The 19,594-nt window shown below is 35.8% G+C and overlaps 2 protein-coding genes across 2 annotated transcripts; one reads left to right on the top strand and one right to left on the bottom strand.

Moving 5' to 3' along the window:
* Positions 1-2,048: 2,048 nt before the first annotated feature.
* Positions 2,049-13,112, bottom strand: phgdh (phosphoglycerate dehydrogenase). Its single transcript, XM_028436036.1, has 12 exons — positions 12,900-13,112; positions 9,988-10,139; positions 9,825-9,890; positions 9,685-9,739; positions 7,414-7,512; positions 7,205-7,337; positions 5,295-5,443; positions 4,981-5,133; positions 4,553-4,694; positions 3,643-3,770; positions 3,341-3,563; positions 2,049-2,408 (listed from the first exon to the last, which is right to left on the bottom strand). Exons 1-12 carry the CDS (start codon positions 13,035-13,037, stop codon positions 2,254-2,256), a joined length of 1,593 nt encoding a protein of 530 aa, XP_028291837.1. The 5' UTR covers positions 13,038-13,112; the 3' UTR covers positions 2,049-2,253.
* A 2,796-nt stretch (positions 13,113-15,908) lies between these two features.
* Positions 15,909-19,560, top strand: cfap210 (cilia and flagella associated protein 210). The gene is made up of 9 exons (XM_028436035.1): positions 15,909-16,058; positions 16,854-17,050; positions 17,151-17,324; positions 17,404-17,609; positions 17,729-17,885; positions 17,962-18,101; positions 18,186-18,378; positions 18,891-19,055; positions 19,137-19,560. The coding sequence occupies exons 1-9, from the start codon at positions 16,010-16,012 to the stop codon at positions 19,488-19,490; spliced, it is 1,635 nt and encodes a 544-aa protein (XP_028291836.1). The 5' UTR covers positions 15,909-16,009; the 3' UTR covers positions 19,491-19,560.
* The last annotated feature ends 34 nt before the right edge of the window (positions 19,561-19,594 follow it).

Below are 19,594 nucleotides of genomic sequence, written 5' to 3'. Positions count from 1 at the left end.
TATCCCACTGCTGAAACACTGCGACGTTCTCCACCTTTAAACCTCCATCCACGCTCCTGTGATGCGTTCACGGTCTGCACGGTATTCGTGTACCCACCAAGCTTATGGGGGTAGATTTTTGTCTTTATTATTCAATCAAAAAAAAAAAAGAAAGAAAAAAAAGTGTTCAAATAAAAAGAACATTTGAGACTCAAATAATTACATTTGAACACTTTTTTCTTTGAATGATTTTTTAAATTTGATTTTTCTTTGATAGAAATGTTTTCTTTTTTGATCGAATAATGAAGACACATGTACTACCCATAATATGGCCCAAATACAAAAAATATGACTTCAACTAAAAAAAAAAAAAAAAAACATTTTCAATTAAAAACAAACAAAAACACATTTTCAATTAAAAATATTTTCAATCAAAGAAAAAGTGTTCAAATGAAAAATATATATATATATATCTGAGACCAAATAATTGCATTTGAACACTTTTTTTCTTTGATTTTTTTTAAATTGTATTTTTCTTTGATAGAAATGTTTTCATTTTTGATCAAATAATGAAGACACATGTACGACCCATGATATGGCCCAAATACAAAAAAGATGACTTCAATTAAAAAAAAAAACATTTTCAATTAAAAAAAACCCATTTTCAATCAAAGGAAAAAAGTGTTCAAATGCAATTGTTTGAGTCTCAAATATTATTATATATTTTGCTTTTGAACACTTTCTTTGATTAAAATATTTATTTTTGACTGAAGTAACCTTTTTTGATTGAAGTGATTTAAAAATAATAATAATAATTGAATAATAAAGACAGAGATCTACCTCCATACAGGCTCACAGACACAAACCTGATCTCAGAAGAAGAATGTGTTTTTAACTGAATGCAGGTTCATTCATATCTAGAGCCATTGTTGTAAACCCTGGCTGACCAAAGCTTTTTCCTGATTCTTATTTAACAGATTAAAAGCAAAAGTAAAGCAGATTTTCACTATCATCAGCAGCTGGAACATTTTTCTGATTACAGGTTGATTTTGGATGTGTGAGACATGACGGTGCCGGACTGGATGTAATTTCTAAAATTAGCCACAGCAAAGCACTGTGGTGCAATAAACCTCCATACGATATATATCATGTAACAAAATATCAAGTGAATTCTTACACTTTAAAAAAAAATTAGAGCAATAATTCCCATTTATTGTAGTTTATTCAATATTCCCTTGAGTTGAAAAGGTTATACCCAGACTTAGTCATAGAAAAGCATTTTGCAAACAGCTTTTTTCATCCTTTCCATTTTTTTAATATCATCCCGTATTGTTATCGTGAGTCCAGTATCGTAAATCGTCCTATACATACAGTACATTCTAAAACAGGGCTCACAGATGTCGTCAGTGCTTAGTAGAGTTAAATACTGCAGAACTTGAAACTTGTTTGTATCAAATGAACAAACTTTCAAAGCTTAAATGTTGTTAAAAATGCTGCAGTTTTGGTGTTTCTATGGTGATAAAATATATAACTAAGTGGATTTTAATAAAATCTTACATAATTGTGGAATTGTAAAAACGTAATAAATCTTTTAAGGTTGAAAATGTTTTGTTTTATTAAGAATGACGAAATGCTCATTTAAATGTTTACCATTTGTCTGTTGAACTCGGTGTTAAATATGGTATTAGTAAAATTCATCAGCTTGACAGTTTTTAAATAATAAACCAGCCATGCTTTAAACATAAATGCCAACAAACTCCACATCCTTAACTCTTAAATAATGATAATTTAAGTTTTTTTTTAAATTTCAAACAAACTCACTTGTCATGTATTAGCCATTTTTCTTGTAAATAAACAGAATTTCATCCCACATTTCAATCAATGTCATACTCTGGCCGATTGACCTTCCATCTCTGAACCATAAATTCACTTCAATTTAATTTTGCGCACAAAAACTTCCTTAATGGATCAGCCGACCCACACAAAACAAAAGCCTCGTCCTCTGAAGTGTCTCCACCTACCAACTGTCCAATAAAAGAGTTAAAAAAAGTCAAGCACACAGAACAAAGAAGAGCAATATGACATTTTATTTTGGCAACAAGCACAAAATAACTAAACCCTGGGATGTTATGAATATGCATGTTTTGAGCTTCATAATCTGATCGCCTATACAATTAGTTATCTCTAAACACAACAGACAAATAATAGTTAATTACAGACGCTCTAGAAATATTAATGTCAGTTCTGGAAAGTCTTCATTTTTCGAAATGGCATTTATATGCTGAGCTGTGCTGCATGTTTGACTACAGGTTTTAAGGCATTAAGGTCTTTTATGAGAGAAGACATCCCCACACAGTACCACAGGTCTCCAGCTCGGTCTGCAGGGCCACTGAAGGACTCTACCTCCACTCCCTCTGCAGCCAGTAACCCTGAGCAAAGAACAGGTGCAAAAATAGAGTGAAAATTAATAAAAACCCACAGTACAGTTTAACAGTAATAATATAAGACCAAGCTTCCTATAACAGGGATTACTCTATGTGGTGGATTCACTAAAGGTTTAGGGCTATTAAAACGTTTGCAAACGTCACTCCACTCACTAATAAGGGGTACAAACCCCAGGTAATCAGGACTGTGCGTCTTCTGTGCATCAAAATGAACATTATTGATCCCTAGTTTGCTCTTCTGGGTATAAATTATATGTAAAGTGTGTAATGCACCAACAATATCAAAGCAATAAGTGACGGATATCAGTCCCTGCTGGATCTTCACTTTTAATTTCCTTGATTTTCTTTCAAAATTTTATCTAATTTGTTGAAAAGTTGTGAAATAATTGAAATAAATTTGCAGTATTTCAGAAAAAATTTGTTCTTTCAACAATGAGATTTAAAAAATTACCATCATGTAATACAAGCATTGGAAAACTGGGCCCTGCAATTGCAAAATGTTTCATTGGATTTATGAATTTGAAGGGACTGAGCCGTTTGATCATTTAACCAATGAATAATTTTCTCTTCACTTTAAATCTCCCTTTTTTGTGCCCCATTTCTCTTTAATTCAGGAAATGTAAAATTATTTAAAAAAAATTGAATTGCCGAATTTTGGGCATATTTTTTTTTAAATTTCTTTCAACTATTTGCCATTTAAAATCATTACCTTCACACGATAGAAGCAAAAGGAAAACTGGAAAGCCCTGGCAAATAATTTGTGGGATGTTATATCTCCAACTGAATTATTTGGTTCTTTTTACACAATGATTCATGTTTTCTCTGTTATTTTCACTTTCTCCAGTGGACCGAAATGGATGCTTTAAAGGGCTGGATTTAGCGCCAGAGCCTTGAGTTTGACACATGTGGTCTCTTACCAATCACTGACGTCAGGAGCTGAGGGTCCGCAGAGGCTTTAAAGAACAGCAGGTTTCCATTGAGTGTAACAGGCTGTCTGAACACACTGTCACTCAGCTCCAGCAGCACAGGGACACCACCTCGAACCGAACCAATGGCTTTGTAGCTGCAGCCATTGACTCCGACCTCCACCTGACAGAGACCTTCAGCCGCCACGTTGGATGCAGAGTGGCTCTGATTAACCTGAGGAGTCAAAGTAACACAATGTAAGATAATACATCTGTGAATATCCTCCTTTAGCGTGAAATGGTTAATCCCGTACCATTATTCCACACTCTTTGGCAAGGCTCAGGACATTAATGAGGTTTGGACAACAACCAGATTCACCATCCAGCAGCCCGACCAGTACAGCCGATGTCATGAAACCAGTAGAGGTCTTCATGCTATCTCCTGGTTGAGAGAACGTAGTACATTGGGTAAATGCCAAGAGTATAATAAATATTTATCATAGAAAGACAGTGGAGGCCTAATTTATCAATAAATCGAAAATCTTTTGCTCAAAAAAAAGGATGTAAAAGGTTGAAATTGTTGCTCCAAAGTTTGTTTTTTCGAATCAGTTTCACGCATTGCGTCAAGTGTTTTTCACTTCATTCTTTACATGATTAATTGTGTTCTTTGCCAGACAAGGAGGAAAGGGATTCACTTGACTCCATTTTTGTTGTCATATCACCTCATTTCTGCAAAACATTCAATTTCGTGCAGATTCGGGTCTTTCTGTGAAAACCTCAACATAACTGTGTCACTTTGGCAGAGTTTTAGGGGCAAATACAAGAAACTGTGGTATCAGAAAAGTTTAAAAAGTATTTTTATTTATTATGTCAATACATGAATATATTTCCATTTGTTTTGTGAAATGATCTTGATGAAACGATTAAACAAAGTATGAATATATTGCAGTTTAACATTTTTCAGAAATATATAGCTTTGAAAAGTACAGAAATGAGGAATGAGAATGTAAATCTCAGACGTAAATGGTGCCTGTTCATTTTGTTTGTATGTTTTTACTTGTAGCTCAATTGGAGTCTTTAAACGGTAAAAAAAAAAAAAAAAAAAAAAAAAAATGGCTTCAGCCGCTTTATACAATACTTCATAGCTGCATGACTTCTCTGTATTTTACATATAAACCACTAGAGGGAGCCAAAGAGCCTTTGCCACATAACCAATAACTTCACCTTGAGTAGTGATTTGAACGTGGCTCCACGGTGCCTTGGGGGATGCACTGCAGGACTGAAGCACTGCTCCAACAGCTTCTCCCAGTTTGATCAACTGGTGAGACTCCTGAGAGAAAGTGCTGGCCAACACCTGTGCATTTACCTGTACACACAGAACCAGTGAAGAATATATCCAGTCATGGTTGTTAAAAAAACATGCTAAAGTGGCACTAAATCGTGGACGTTACATTAATTGAAGTCTATCAATTTTCCCAGTCATGGACTGGTGGCGTGTGCTCTGTCTTCTCTTCCTTTAATATTTTAGATTTGTTCCAGCACACCATGACCATTAACCAGATAAGTTAAAGTTGACACTTTTTTATCTCATTGATTAACATCATCTCAAATTTCCCCCACAAAGCTGCTGACAACACAACTGTCTGACTTACTGCTCCTATTAGGTTCTTTCCCTTCACCATGTCCACTATCTGCAGAGCGATGTCCTCCCCACAGCGAGCCTGAGCCTCCTTGGTGCTGGCACCCAGGTGAGGACAGCTGATGACATTGGGATGGTTCACCAGTGAGCGGTCCTTTGGTGGCTCCTGTGGATAAAAGTGCATTAAACTATGTAAACAAGTTCATTTGAAGACATTTTTTCCCTTTGCACTGAATAAAAACTCATCTTCAAATTACAAAAACAAAAACAAGTGAGGACATTAAAGCAAAACTGCATTTGCACAACACGCATAGGTCGCATTCTTGCCTCCACAAAGACGTCGAGCCCTGCTCCTCCACACTGTCCTGACTCCAGCGCTCTGAGGAGAGCCGCCTCATCAATGATGCCTCCTCGTGCACAGTTCACCACCTTCACTCCTCTCTTGCACAGAGCAAATGTTTCATCACTGAGCAGACCTGAGGGATTGAAACGTCAACACGTACACATCAGCGTTCACTCACTTTCTTTGAAAATAAACAATAATATTCAAACAAAGTCTCAAGTTTATTTTTGTGTGATAAGGGTTTCATATTTTAGTGATCACACATTACATATATGTTAAGAAGGTTTCACTTGATAGACAGCTGTAGTCAAAGGAAGGCATTAATGGGTAAAAATGTTATTAAAAAAACCCAAAAAACTATGGACACCTTGTTATGAGTTTTGACAATTTTGAGCTAGAATGTCCGTCAACGAGCTAGATTTTATATTCTAATGATCAGGCCAAGTTACAGAGTTTCACACAATTATAAAAACTACCTGTAACATTCAAATCCTTCATGGGCCAAAGGCTAATAGTCATAAGATCTCAAGAATTAGCACTTCTTTCTGATATTAAGATATATGAAAAAAAAGTTGAATTGACAGAGCATTCACTGGAACCCTTTATTTAGAGCAGCCATTCTAAAAAGGTGTTTGAGGACCACTGGTAGTCTGGGAGAGACCCCTATTGGTTAGTGAAATGAAAAAGTATCTAGTCTTTTGTTTTCTTATTCAAGAATCCTTTAAACTCATTATGAAAGTTTAAGTATACTAAAAAAAAAAAAACATCACCCATATCATACCACTATTTAAAACTGATATATTATATACAGTAGGCCACTGACGTATAAGGATTTTCTACCGCATGATATTTCATAAAACGGGAATCATCGGGCAAGGTTTGCATGAATATTATCCTAGAAATATTACAAATAAAACCACCACATGATATTTTGACACTTTGAATAACAGAATACCACACAGAAGTAATTTTGAAAGTAATATTAAAAAAAATCAATAAATAAATAAATTAAAATGAGCACATATATACAAAGTGACTACGTATTTGGTATCTTTTTATGCATTTAAACCTGTTTTTTATGAAAAAGAAATGAAGTTGGACAGAAGACTTAATGTCACATCATTGATCCATATACCAAAATTAGGGATGTCCCGATACAACTTTTTCACTTCTGATACGGTGCCAATATTGCGCTCATGGATATGATCCAATACGATATCAGCACGAATCATACATACCGTACTTTTATGACTTATTTTGTAGTGTGGAATGTTAGAAAAGTCTTGATCAATAAAGAATAATAGTCAGCAACAGTAGGTATGAAAAAAGCTGACCCATTTATTATTAACCAATTGGTTATATACATTTTAACCTTCAACATATTATCTACAGTATTATACTATTGAAAAAAAAAAAAAAAAAAACATTATCAGAGCACATATCAGAGATTTTAGATGCAGTCCAATAAAATCCAATATTTGTTTTCTGGCTGATCTTGGACCAATATCTGATATCGGATCGGAACAACCCTAACCAAGATATTGGCCATTATTATTGAGCAGAAATGAGTTAGCATGGCGGAGGTGTAGCATTCTCCCTATGCTTGAATGAGTTTTCTGTATTACCTCCAACATTAATTGTTGACTGGAGTGACCAGACATTTTGTCAGTGTATATGTTTACGTGTTGGGCCTGTGAAAAACTGGCTTTCTGTGTCTTTGTTCCAGTATCCCCATCAAGAAAAACACTCTTAAAGAGCATTGATAAAGTCTTACAGTAATTCCTACAGAAAATGAATGCAGCATCAGTTTAGCAGCTTCCTCTACCCATGATCCATGTGCTGTGTATGTTTGGTGAATGGATGCTTGAGTTATACTGTAAGTAGAGCAGCTCACCAACAGTAGAGGGCATCAGAGGAGTGTGGACAGTGATGTAGTCACACTGAGGCCAAAGCTTCTCCAAACTCATCTGCTCCACCCCCCAGCTGGCCGACACCTCAGGTGGAGTGATTGGATCATAGCCAATGGTCTGGAGAGCAGGAACAGGGTCATCATGCAGCTACTGCCTTATTCACTCATGCACACGCCATCGTCCCATCGCATACCTTCATCCCAAATGACTGCATTCTTGAGGCCACTTCCTTCCCAATCCGTCCAAGTCCGACTATTCCCAGCACTTTTCCAAACAGCTCTGAACCCATAAACTGTCATGACAGAGCAAACAATGAGCACAAAAACCTCCTCCATAACTGCACCGATCCAAGTGCCACATACGGTTACACACAGCTGGGTGAACAATGGAGCCAAGCATGCAACAGTAATCAGTTTATGAGTCTTTTCATTGAAAAAAAAAAAAAAACCCCAATTCCAATTATAACTGTAATCGCATAATTGATAAATACAATTATGGTGCAATTATAATTGAAATTGTACTTGAAAAATTATGTTGCTGTTGTAACTGTAATTGTGTTTATATAATTGACTTTGTAATTGGCATGAAAATTCAATAAAAACTTTATGGCTTCCATTTAACAGATAGCACTCACTGCTCTAGGCCAGCCTTGTCCCAGCTTACAAAATACATGTGTGACCAACAAGGAATTTAACACGTAAGGCTGGGATACACTGAGCGATTTTTTTTTTTTTCAATCGTTGCACTCAGCTCCAGCTCAAACTGTGCGACTCAGACGCAGAGCTCACGATTCATGTTCTCACACTGTACGGACCGACACTCTGACACGATCTGACTGCTCACACTGTACGTTCATACACGACATGTCGGGGTCTTGTTTCCGGAAATGGAACGTACAAATTAGAAGAATCTCAGCAAAAAGGGCTTTAGAAAGGAAAAGACGCCGACGTGATGACCAGGAGCTGGCTAGACAGACGTGGGCATGACAGTCCGTCAATTTTACAGTGGTCCTCCGGTGTTCGCACAGTGTGAGCGTTTACGGTAAGCAGGTCCGTGGCACTGCTTCAACTGTGCGATACCCTCACGAGGAGCTCACAAGGAGCGACCCTACGATTGCTGATCAGAAGCTGGTCGTGAGGTGTTGATTGCTTCTCGTGACCCAATGTATACTACACGATGCATGACACACGATCTAGCAGAGACTCGCACGATCTCACAAAATAGTCCCACGAGTCAAAAATCGGCTCAAAAGGGGCCAAAAATCGCACAGTGTATGCCTGCCTTTATTCAAGCCTCACACAATGCCCCCCCTATGGTTTCACACATGCACAACCTGGCTCGGCCTGGGCCGCAATTGTTCACCTGGCATCAATGTCTGTTCTACCTCCTAAAGCTGGGTTAATCCCAACTTGCTAATCATGGTTGGTTGTTGCATTTTATAGGTGTGCTATGCTGAATAATACCCTGTGAATCTTCACACCTATACAGGTAGTAGGTATTACAGTTTTTCACCATGAATTATGTATTTTTTTTAATTATTATTTATTTAATCATGGATTGGCTGTTATAAGCTATGTTATGAAGATTATTTTTTATTCAAAAAATAAATAAATCAAGGGGTATACCATTGATTTATGTCTAACAAGATGAGAAACAAATTTGATGACGGCTCATTGTTACAGTGTATTTTACAGCTGATTTAAGACATGGTTAAGATATTTGATAATTGAGAGGGTAATTGTAATTGACTTTCGGGGGAAAAAAAATAATCATAATTTAATTGTAATTTTAAAAAAAAAATGCTGGTCAGCGTAATAGTTATTTAATTGTAATTGAACATGGATAATAGAAGATGTAATTGTAACTGAAAAATGTAATTGACTCCAACCAAAAATTAAAAAAAAACAACTGAACTTTGTAGCCTATATTAACAATATACAGTAATTCTTGTCAAAGTGTCATTAGGAATCAAATAAACACAAAGAAAAACGTTTTGATGACCTTTCATATTTCTCCTTTCTAATTAAAAGTGCAATTAACAATCTGTGCGTGTGTTTCATAGGAATCAAATGAACAACAAAAAAAACTATTATGTTAAAAATTTAAAAAATAAATAAAAAGTGTAATTAACAATATGCAGTCATTCTTGTCAAAGTGTTTTGAATACAAATACAAAACTATTCATTAAATATGTTCAGAACTATAACTGAACTTTCTTCTGTTAAATATTGTTTTGTTTTATATAATGATTTTTTATGTAATAAATATAAATGCATTATTAGTAAATACATTTATAATAAATATATATATATCATTCAATTTTGTTCTGTGTTAAATATTAAAAATGTAACTTTTCACAAAGTTTTTAGACTAATTAAGTGAAATTGAATAATTTTCCACCACAGTGGTTCAAAAACCCTGATGTAGACCTTCAAACATCACATAAACACAAAGAGGAACCCACCTTTTTACGATCCCAGTTGCCCTGTTTCATGGACATGGTAGCTTGAGGCACATTTCTACAAACATGTTGAAACACACTCTTATTTACATACATTAAACAGACAAAATGTTTCAAAAGTGGTGTTAAAACACACGCCCTACCTTGAGAGGTTCATTAGCATAATACACGTCAGCTCAGCAGCGCTGATCGTGTTCCCACTCGGAGTGCTGAAACAAAACAGAAAAAATTTATTTAATTAAAATTAAACAGTGTCGCAGCGCAACTGTGCACGTGTTTAGGTTAATCTGTTCATCTGTCACTCACTTCATGACGATAACACCTTTTTTAGTAGCAGCGTCTACGTCCACGTTGTCCACCCCGGTCCCAGCTCGCCCAATTATTTTCAGATTATCAGTAGCGTTGATGATGTCAGCAGTGACTTTAGTGGCAGATCTCACCACCAGGCCATCATAGTTCTTAAAGGAAAACATGTGATAAGTATTTCTCACTCTACTGGTAATCGAAGTTAATGTACGTATTCAGTCACTATTACCAGATCAGAAGTTAGTCTATTACATACAGCATCTTTTATTAATTAACAGTAATACATATAGCTGATAAAGAGCATGGCCTGTTAACCTCTGAGCTTCAGTCTATATTTATACCAGATTGTCTTGTAACCATGGAGATGCATAAAAGCTGCAGCTCCAAAGCAAATGAGTAGAAACAGCAGATGGTTTAGTTTGAATGGGGAAAGTCATTCCTCTCACCCACAGTAAATATTTACAGTGTATAAAATGTCTCTTTTGTTTCCTAATAATCTTTTTTATTTCACTGAGTGATAGGGTGACATTTTACATTCACAAGATGAACTTATGACCTGCAAGCCCAAAGTATCTATATATTCTATACCAAATAATTGACTTTATGTGATGTTGGATCTGATTCCATAGAGGATACACCATGGACAGGTTGGCAGTAGTCCATCATAGAGCAAATATTTGTATTTTTGTATCAACAGAAAATTAAAAAAAAGTTTAAAAAACTGTAAAAAGACACGTTTCTTTTAAGGAAGTAATGCAAAAGTAGTATTAAGAAAAAGTAACTTATTTCAAACACTATGGTATGGCATATTTTGGCCAAATATCCATACTGGATTCAATGTCTGTCACTTGTATAAATTAAGATTTTGCTGACCAATTTATCTAAATATTTATTTAATGTCAGACAATTTCTAAAACATTTTTTTAAGTGACCCTATTTTTAATAACACAAGAAATTGTCAAACAGAGGAGCTAACAGTAAGATTTGGAGAGAAATATAAAGACTGATAATGGACAGAAACTCAATGTGGGGGTAAAGGTTTATTTTTCAATTCATTCATGTTTTGAAAAGATTAAAGTGCTGCTAAGTTCAAGAGAAAGTTACCAGACTATGAGTTTAAATAATTAATCAAAAAACATGTCATTGTTCACTTAAATCTGTCAATTACTCGTCACTTCCTACTAGTGTAAGGTAGAGACTAGTCGGGATGTCCCAATACAACTTTTTCACCTCCGATACAATACCGATATTGCAGCCTTGAGTACTGGCTGATATTGACATCAATCCGATACGAAAACAGCACGAATCATACTTACTTTTATTACTTATTTTGTAGTGTGGAATGTTAGATTGTTTCGCAATATTTTTTTTAAACAGCAGAGGGCGCTATCTATTTATTCTTCTCTTGTCCAGAAGCGTAGGTGGCCGGCGGAATTGTCTCCTACTCTTAAACATGTTCATAAACGATTCCTTACCCCGTTAGCACCGAAAGAATATCTGTAATATTATGTGAATATCTGTAAAATTCCCATTTTTCTATTAGCTCTGTCTGCTAGCATAGCATCTCTTCTACTCTGCTAGAATAACTGCATGCCAACCAACCACTGGGTTACCAGCGCCCTCTGCTGGTCCAAACAAATATCTGATGTCCAATTGTTAAGGCACAAGACACATTTTCAGTTGCACTTTTAAAAAGAAAAGGAACTATTATGCAGTTTTGCATTGTTTACTATAGAACCAGAATTTAAATTAATAGGCTTATTCTTCATTTGTATTATTCCTTTATTTATTTCATTCAGGATTTATTTTTAGTTAAACTGCATTGTTTTGAATAGTTTATCAAGGGATTCTTTTGACAATGAAAAAAGGAAAATAGTACAGTATTTTCTAGTTTTTTCCCGAAAAAAATAAAGGAATATTTTTCAGTCATCATTTGTCTACTGTCCCATTTTGTAAAATAAATGGTGAGAGAATCATATCGTGAACCCAGTATCGTGAATCGAATCGGGAGCTGAGTGAATCGTTACATCCCTATATAAAACTAAAAAATCTTTAAATAAAGTGTCAAAAATTAATAAATAAATAAAAATTGTTATCTTTGTTTGCTGACTCATTATTTTCTATTACAGTAGTTAGTGCAGTGTTCATCTCTATCTCTCACATGGGCCACTGGGGTTTGATTTCCAAAGTTGAGGTTTTTTTTTTTTTTTTTTTTCCATCTGAAGCATATTTTCCTTCCATGCAACAATGGAAAATTTATGTGGCTGGTTTTATTGATCAAAGCATACTGTACATACAGTATGCTCATCTCATGTTTCTAAAACCTACTGTAGTAGTAGTGATGCCAAACAACTTTTGTCCAATCCCCGAGTTTCCCCACACACAAAATCACATGCAAAAATGACATCAGTAGTTTTAATAAGATTAACAGCGCATTGAAATACTTTAGCCACAGTTCTCACACGAAAAGAAGCTGCAATATCAGAGCAGAAGACACAATGACGCACCACTGTGTGTGTGTGTATCTGTGCTACTTTTAATATGTGTTTTGATGCTACTTTACTTAGTGTTCATGTCCCAACTTGCTGGCCTGGTTCACCCTGTCCTGCTATGGATGACATTCCAAATGACTGTGTGCAGACGGTGTTGCCCAATGCTGAGTCACGTAGCCTCATGGTGCAGCAGTGATGGAGCCCGCGGTAAAGTGAGAAATGAGTTGCATCAGCTTTTCAATGGGCGGTTCTTACCTTCAACATTTAAACTGAGATTCACGCTTCCATCAACACGCGTTCACGCACGGTGCGTGATTCACACATGCACGACGAGCACAGAGAGTCACACTTCCGCTCAAAGAGTCAAGTGCAGCGATGGAGACGGAGACACTTTTCGTGAAAAATGTGCAGCACTTTTACCTGAATCTCTGCCATTAACTCCTCAGTCTTCATGTTGGGCCTCTCCGTGACTCGGATCCCGTTCTCCTCCAGCACGGCCCTGCAGCGAGGGTCCACGCTCTCACTGATGAGGACGGATCTGATGGTGATGGGGGCCATTTTAGGCTCTTTCTAACGCTGTCTGGTGGTGATGGACTAACTGGGTTTACCGCTGCCTCTATGACTGCCTCAGCCAAAGACCCGCCCCCCCTCCCTTAAAGACCCGCCCCCTCTCTGACGTAACAACGTGCTCAGCCATCCACAGAGATGGAAGGTAAGATTCATTATGTATTTTGAAGATAAGAATAAAGAAGTTGATTTAATTGTAAACCTGTTCATTTTATATGGTAAATTCTATATTCACAAATGTAAGTTCAACAAATTTACACCCCTCTGTGTAAGCTTTCTGTGTGAATTTAAAGAATATATCAAAACTATATCCCTTATTCATACAAAAAAAAAAAAAAAAAAAAAAAAAAAACATCCAAACCGTGACAATATACATTGGTATTTTTGAAATGGAATGATTACTGATTTACCCTTATTTATTTTATCTTTATTTTTCTCTATCAATTCTGTATATGTGATTCTTGCTTGTCCCATTTCTTTATATTTTATAATGTACAATTCTGACCTGTTGTGAATTTTCAATTTTCAAGTAAAAAAAAAAAAAAAAAAAAAAAAAAAAAGATTGAAGGACCAATTTTATCACAGCAGGGGCCACAATTATAGAATTCATGTCAGCATTTAGAATGAGTTACAGGATGGTCTTTTGGGGTTTTTGTGTGCGAGAATGTTCCCATCATTTTAGTATATTTTCTCGTTTTGTATGATTTTGGAGGCATTTTGTGTGTTTTTGTTGCTTTATTGTGCATTGTTTGAGTCCTTTGTGTATTTTTAAGCACCAAATTAGACAATAAGGCTGCATGTATGGGAAAAATAAATGTAATTTCCCTCATCATTTTAATTCAGTTACAAAATGAGCAACCTTGAAGAAGAAAATGAAAATACAGTTTGTATTATTTATTATTCATTTTATTTGTGAGTTTAAAAATGCAACCATATTCTTAAAAATTCTGTTAATCCATTTTAGATTTAATGATGGTACAGATATGCTTCCGTATACATGTGGCTCCAGGCCACCAGTTGCTAATGTCTGCATTTGATGTAGAATCATTCGAGGAAAATTGCAGGATTTGAGGGACATTTTTTTTAAATTTATTTCAACAACTTGCGATTAAAAGTGATTGCATTCATCATGTGTGGGCTGTTATATCTTGAACTGAATTCATTGGTAGTTTATACACAATGAGTTATGTTTTTGCTATCATTTTTTACCTACTCTTGCGGCCCATATTGGATTTTCCAAAGAGCTGGATTTGGCCCCTGGGCCTTGAGCTTGACGCATGTGGCCTAATTTACTCATTTCAAAAAAAATTTTGCCAATTTTGGGCATGGTGGGGAAACTATATTTTTGTAAATTGAAACAGGCTCCTAAAATGACTGGGAATTTGGTTCTTTTATTTTGGAAACGTCCTCCTCTTCTTGTGGTTTTGTTCAATGTTTGATCAGGTCTTTTGGTTTGTATCTGACCATTGGTGTTCTTGTTGCATTATTGTGTTTTATGTTTTATGTCACATAAGATGAGACTTTTTGGCACAGGGTTGTGCTTTCTATGACATAAGACTGTATAATATATAGTGAGTTTTAATTAACTAGGGGTTTACTTTACTTCTTTTGTTGTGTTTGTACTTTGCTCACTTTTTTTGGTGCTTTTCATTAAATTATGTTTTGGTTTTTTTTGTTGTTTTTTTTTTACTTTACTTCAAACCTTCAATGTTCCCACATTCACCACTATTCACCCCAAACATCAAAGGAATTTATATAATTATGCAAGTATCCCCTGACATGTGGTCATGCCGCTTTTTAGAATTTGAGTTTTGTAATATTATAGGATGAGAACTGAATTAACAATGTATTCACTAAATGCTTCTTTAAAGGTGTTGCATAGGTTTAAGCTGTTTTAAGGTAAATAAACTGTGTGGAAGTAAATCTTCCATATATGATGAGACAGGCTCATCACAACCTTTGTACAACCTGAATCCTGGTCGAGCGAGTATTGATTCAATGGACAATGACAGCACATGACACCTTCTTATCTCAATGTTGGCTCAGTAATTTAGGCCATCAGTCTCATTGATTAATTTTAGCTCCTTGTCGCTGCAGAAATGTATGTCAGATGTCACTGTATGTTTTTAAGTGGCTTCAATAGACTGTTTGGGAGTGTATTTAACATAGAAAAAAGATAAATTATGATGGGGAGTCAAGATTTTTCATCAATTTATTCAGTTTTCCTCCATAATTGTTAGAAAATCCTATACTTCTGTTTGCTTCTTATCAGATGTATAATTACATAATCTACAATATGATTATCTCTAACAATATTAACCTAATCAATAGAAATTGGATGTTCAATATATTTGCTTTTTTGCTGATGTGCCAATGTAGTCCAACATTAAATTTTCAATTTCGAATATCAACCATTATCAGTATATACACAGAACCCCTCCCACCGTCATACTATAAACAATTCCATGGAAATTACACAGGCTTACTTTAATTTACAGTATATGTTTCCCAATTAAAATCATCTGTGCAAAATACAAAAATGTATGCAACTTTAGTATATGAATAAAGCGCCACATTCATTTTGAACTTGTTGATACCAATGTCAACCGATATTACATTTTATGGCTAATATCGGCAGATAATATCGGTAGGCATCATAATATAATATCAAAGAAAACGTCTTAAAACTGATTTATTGATATATCTGAATAACCAGTTGTACAATTTAATTGTGTTTTAGGATTTGTTTAGTATAATTACAAGCTTTTAGATGAGAAAGAGGCAGAATGTGGCAGTCTGCCATCTGCTGGTAATCAATGAGAAGGCCTCTGATTGGTTACATTGTTGCTTGGATACGACGCAACACACGCAGCCTACGGTCGAAGCACTCCCAAAGAAAGAAACATTGTTTTATCGATGATTCATTATTACATTATTTACCATTGCAGAAACATCTGGAACTAATGGAGACGGAGGTTCAGTACGGCCGTCGGAAAGGATGCAGTAAAAACGGTGAGCCCTATAATAACCAAGTGGGATGATTAAAAGTTGTGTCAATAAGAGCTATTCAGTCTTCATTTTTTATTTCTATTTTTTTTTTTTTTTTTACATTTACACGTGTTTATATAACATTCTGCATTTCAAGTGTCTGTGTAAACTTAAAATATTAAGCCATTAAAATCGGTTTGTTTAGATAAAGAGGAAAACCTTTTAACAAATTAAATGAATGTTTCAATAGGCAACACATCTCTAAGAATACAAGCATTTATTTTTTCATTTTATATTTTAACAGGCTATAGTTTGTTATTGTTATTACTACTACTATACTAACTGCAATTAAATGCTAAATGGTGCTGAGCTAGTTTGAACCTTTTTACTCGTTTTATTTCTTCAGACAATACTTATTATTTTAAATAATGTTTGTGTACATCGTCTCTAGGTAGGATGGATATCAAGTTTTAAAATGGAAATACATTTTGTACTTGTAATATAATACATTATGTATATAACGCACCTTGGATGAATGGATGGATGGGGTCAAAATTCTTTTTAAATCAATTGGCTGAACCTTTTTCTATAAATGAGATCAAAAACAGCTCTGATGGCACATGAAATCAGACCCAATATTAGCAATGCATGGGCCTAATAAAATGCTCACTGAACACATAGTATGTAACAATCATCATTAAAACTTTATTTATTTTCCCAATGTACTTCAGCTATCACCAAAACTGACATTACACAGCAAAAACTTTGCTCTATTATGGTTGGTTGGCAAAATCTATGTAACATGACTTTTTGTTTCAGTGAAGGAAACTTTGGAAATGGAGCCTGTAGACCTCAGACAGACCACAGTGTTGGGAAGAGCTGAATGGCAAAGGATTCAAGATGAGGTGAGCCAGGTTGACAGAGAGAGGGAGCGTTTAAAAGAGGCTGCAGAACAGAGGGAGGTCTTACATCTGCGATCAAAGGAAGTGATCAAACTGTGGCCCAATACCATAGCAGTAAGATCACTGTTTGCTTATTCTCAACCTTTCTAAGTTGCACACATGACATGAACACACACTTAATTATGAGTTCTGTGTCCTATTAAAAAAAAAAAAGGCTCAAAGACAAAAGAAACTGGAGGCAAAGAAGATCCGAGAGCAGATTGAAGAAGAGAGAAGAAAAAAGATTGATGTGGAAGAGGCAATTTACCAAGAGCAAAAGAGGAAAGAGGCTATTGAAAAAGCCGAGACACAGCTGTATTATCAAACCGACAGAGTCAAAGGGCTACATGTCAGTGTTCATCTTATCGCCTCACTTGTTGTACACTGAATGTGACATTTCAGGATTAAACGTGTGACTTATTCCACAGAGTGCATTACTGCTGACAGAGGTGCTGAAGGAGAGGGAGGCTCAGCTTGAGCTCAAACATAGATTAAAAAGTGCCTCCAAAGATGTGGACAAAGTGTTTCTGGATGTGGCAAAAACCAAAGAGGAAGAAACTCTGAGAAAGGAGCAGGAGAGCGAAAAGAAAAAGAAACTTGAGATGGAAGCTGTGGCAGAAGACCTGAAAAACCAGTAAGAAGAGTTAATTTGACCTATTTATCTTGTTTATGCAGCATATTGTATACTGAAAATAGGAGGGAACTACTAAAATCCCACACTCTCTATTAATACATGTGAATTATTTCATTCAGAAAGAATGAAATAAAAAAGGCTAAAGAGCAAATTAAGCAGCAGAGCAAAAAGGAAGGAGAGGAAATCCAGCGTTTACGAGATCTCTTTCTGTTGGAGCAAAGAATGGAAGCAGAAAGAAAATTAAACCAGAAGAGAAACCTCATGCAAGCTCATCTGGTCAGTTTATTAAACCAAAAACTCATTTACAATGCGCATTTGTACCTTAAAAATGTCAACATGCTGTTGTTCCCAGGAGCATATCACCAACAGGAACTCCCTCAGAGCCACAGAGGAACAAAAAGAGGAAGCAGAAGAAGAGCAAAGGAAACTTTACCTTTCTGCCAAACAGAAGATGATGAAGCTGCGCAGAGAACAGGAGAAGGCATTGCAACAGTAGGATCAAACACAAAAAAATAAAAATAATTTCAAATGAATTGTTTTTCATTCAATGTAGAATATGACTTTTTCATTCTGCAGGGAGGCTCAGATGCAAAGAGATACGATTGTGAACAAACTAACAGCCACACGACAAGAGCAAGCAATGGATGAGGAGCAGAGAATTGAAAAGGCTGTGACCAAACAGGACACTAAACACATCCTAATACAGCTGCAGGAAGAAGAGAAGAAAAATACAATGCTGAAGTCTATCGCTGTTCATAGAGAAACCATGGTAACCAATTCATCTGAGCACACACAAGCATCCTTAAAGTCTATCACCAACATTTAGACTCTTGATGACCATATCTCAAAAGGGCCTTGTGTGTTTTTTAATCTAAAATACAGTATTATATATATATATAACATACAGTAGTTGTCAAACAAATGTACTTCAAAACATTTGTTTATGTCACATTTTGTGTCAAGATGTCGACAATGATGACACATCTTAAACAAAACCATTTGTGTCACTTCTAAGTCTATAGTTTGGCCATCAGATGACAAAAAGTGACTAAATAACAGTCAAAAATATTTAGACTTTGAGAGTAATTTTGCGCAAGATTGTCCATAACATCATCAATATACATGGCAGAGTATGGTTTAAGATCTTAAAATCATCCCAGTCCATTCCCCAACCTCATAAAATAATAGTTTTAATACTTTTTTCTGGTGCTGGCCACAGACCTGTTAATCCAACTGCCTTGAATCTAATGCCATTATCTGTATGCAAAACCTTTTCTCCAGAAACAAGAAAAAGAGCAGAGGGACAAAATGTCCAAGCAGAGGACTGAAGATGAACTGCAGGCAAAGAAAGAGGCTGACCGGATCTTCACTGAGAAACAGGCACTGAAGGCCTCAAAAATAAAACAAGAAGAAAGAAAGCTACAAGACTTCAATGCTGCGCAAATGGTAAAGAAGTTGTCAAATGTTAATACTGCATATTCCAGGAATTGATGGGCTCATGAATAAAAACTACTGTTTTTAATTCAGGCTGAAAAGTGTACCAAGCAACAGCAGCTGAAAAATGAAGAGGTTAAATTTGAATTAAAGAATGCAGAACTCATGGTTCAGGAGGAGGAGAAGTTTCAGCAGTATTCTCGCCACATGTTGGATGCAGCTTCCCAGGCCCAGAGGAATGTGATCCCACTGTGTAAAGCTGCCAGAGAAGGGATCGGAGGTGGTTTTGGACCAGTCTTCGGAGGAGTCCGGCCCAGCTACATCGTTCACGACCAGTCCGGTGCTCAGATGCCAAAATACATCACTGGTACCACAGAGAGCATTAAAAAGCTTCACGAGGCAGGAGATATTCATGATGCGAAGAGAAGACTTGGATTTACGTGGTGAACATTTTTAGATGGAGCTGTAGTGAAAGGTTTGATGTCTTTTTGGCTCAACTTTTTTTTTTCCTGTAACATTTGTCCTAATCATAATAGAGTGAAGATTTGTAG

Source organism: Gouania willdenowi, chromosome 21 (genome assembly GCF_900634775.1).
Source record: "Gouania willdenowi chromosome 21, fGouWil2.1, whole genome shotgun sequence".
NCBI lineage: Eukaryota > Metazoa > Chordata > Actinopteri > Blenniiformes > Gobiesocidae > Gouania > Gouania willdenowi.
Note: the sequence above shows the minus strand (reverse complement) of the source record. Positions and strands in the feature narration are given on the sequence as shown.

Coding starts and splice junctions, on each gene's coding strand:
- phgdh (XM_028436036.1), bottom strand. CDS start 13,037: ATGGCCCCCATCACCATCAGATCCGTCCTCATCAGTGAGAGCGTGGAC. Junction 9,891..9,987: donor AAAGGTGTTATCGTCATGAA/GTGAGTGACAGA, acceptor GTTTTGTTTCAG/CACTCCGAGTGGGAACACGA. Junction 4,695..4,980: donor GAAAGAACCTAATAGGAGCA/GTAAGTCAGACA, acceptor CTGTGTGTACAG/GTAAATGCACAGGTGTTGGC.
- cfap210 (XM_028436035.1), top strand. CDS start 16,010: ATGGAGACGGAGGTTCAGTACGGCCGTCGGAAAGGATGCAGTAAAAAC. Junction 17,051..17,150: donor TGTGGCCCAATACCATAGCA/GTAAGATCACTG, acceptor AAAAAAAAAAAG/GCTCAAAGACAAAAGAAACT. Junction 19,056..19,136: donor ACTTCAATGCTGCGCAAATG/GTAAAGAAGTTG, acceptor TTTTTAATTCAG/GCTGAAAAGTGTACCAAGCA.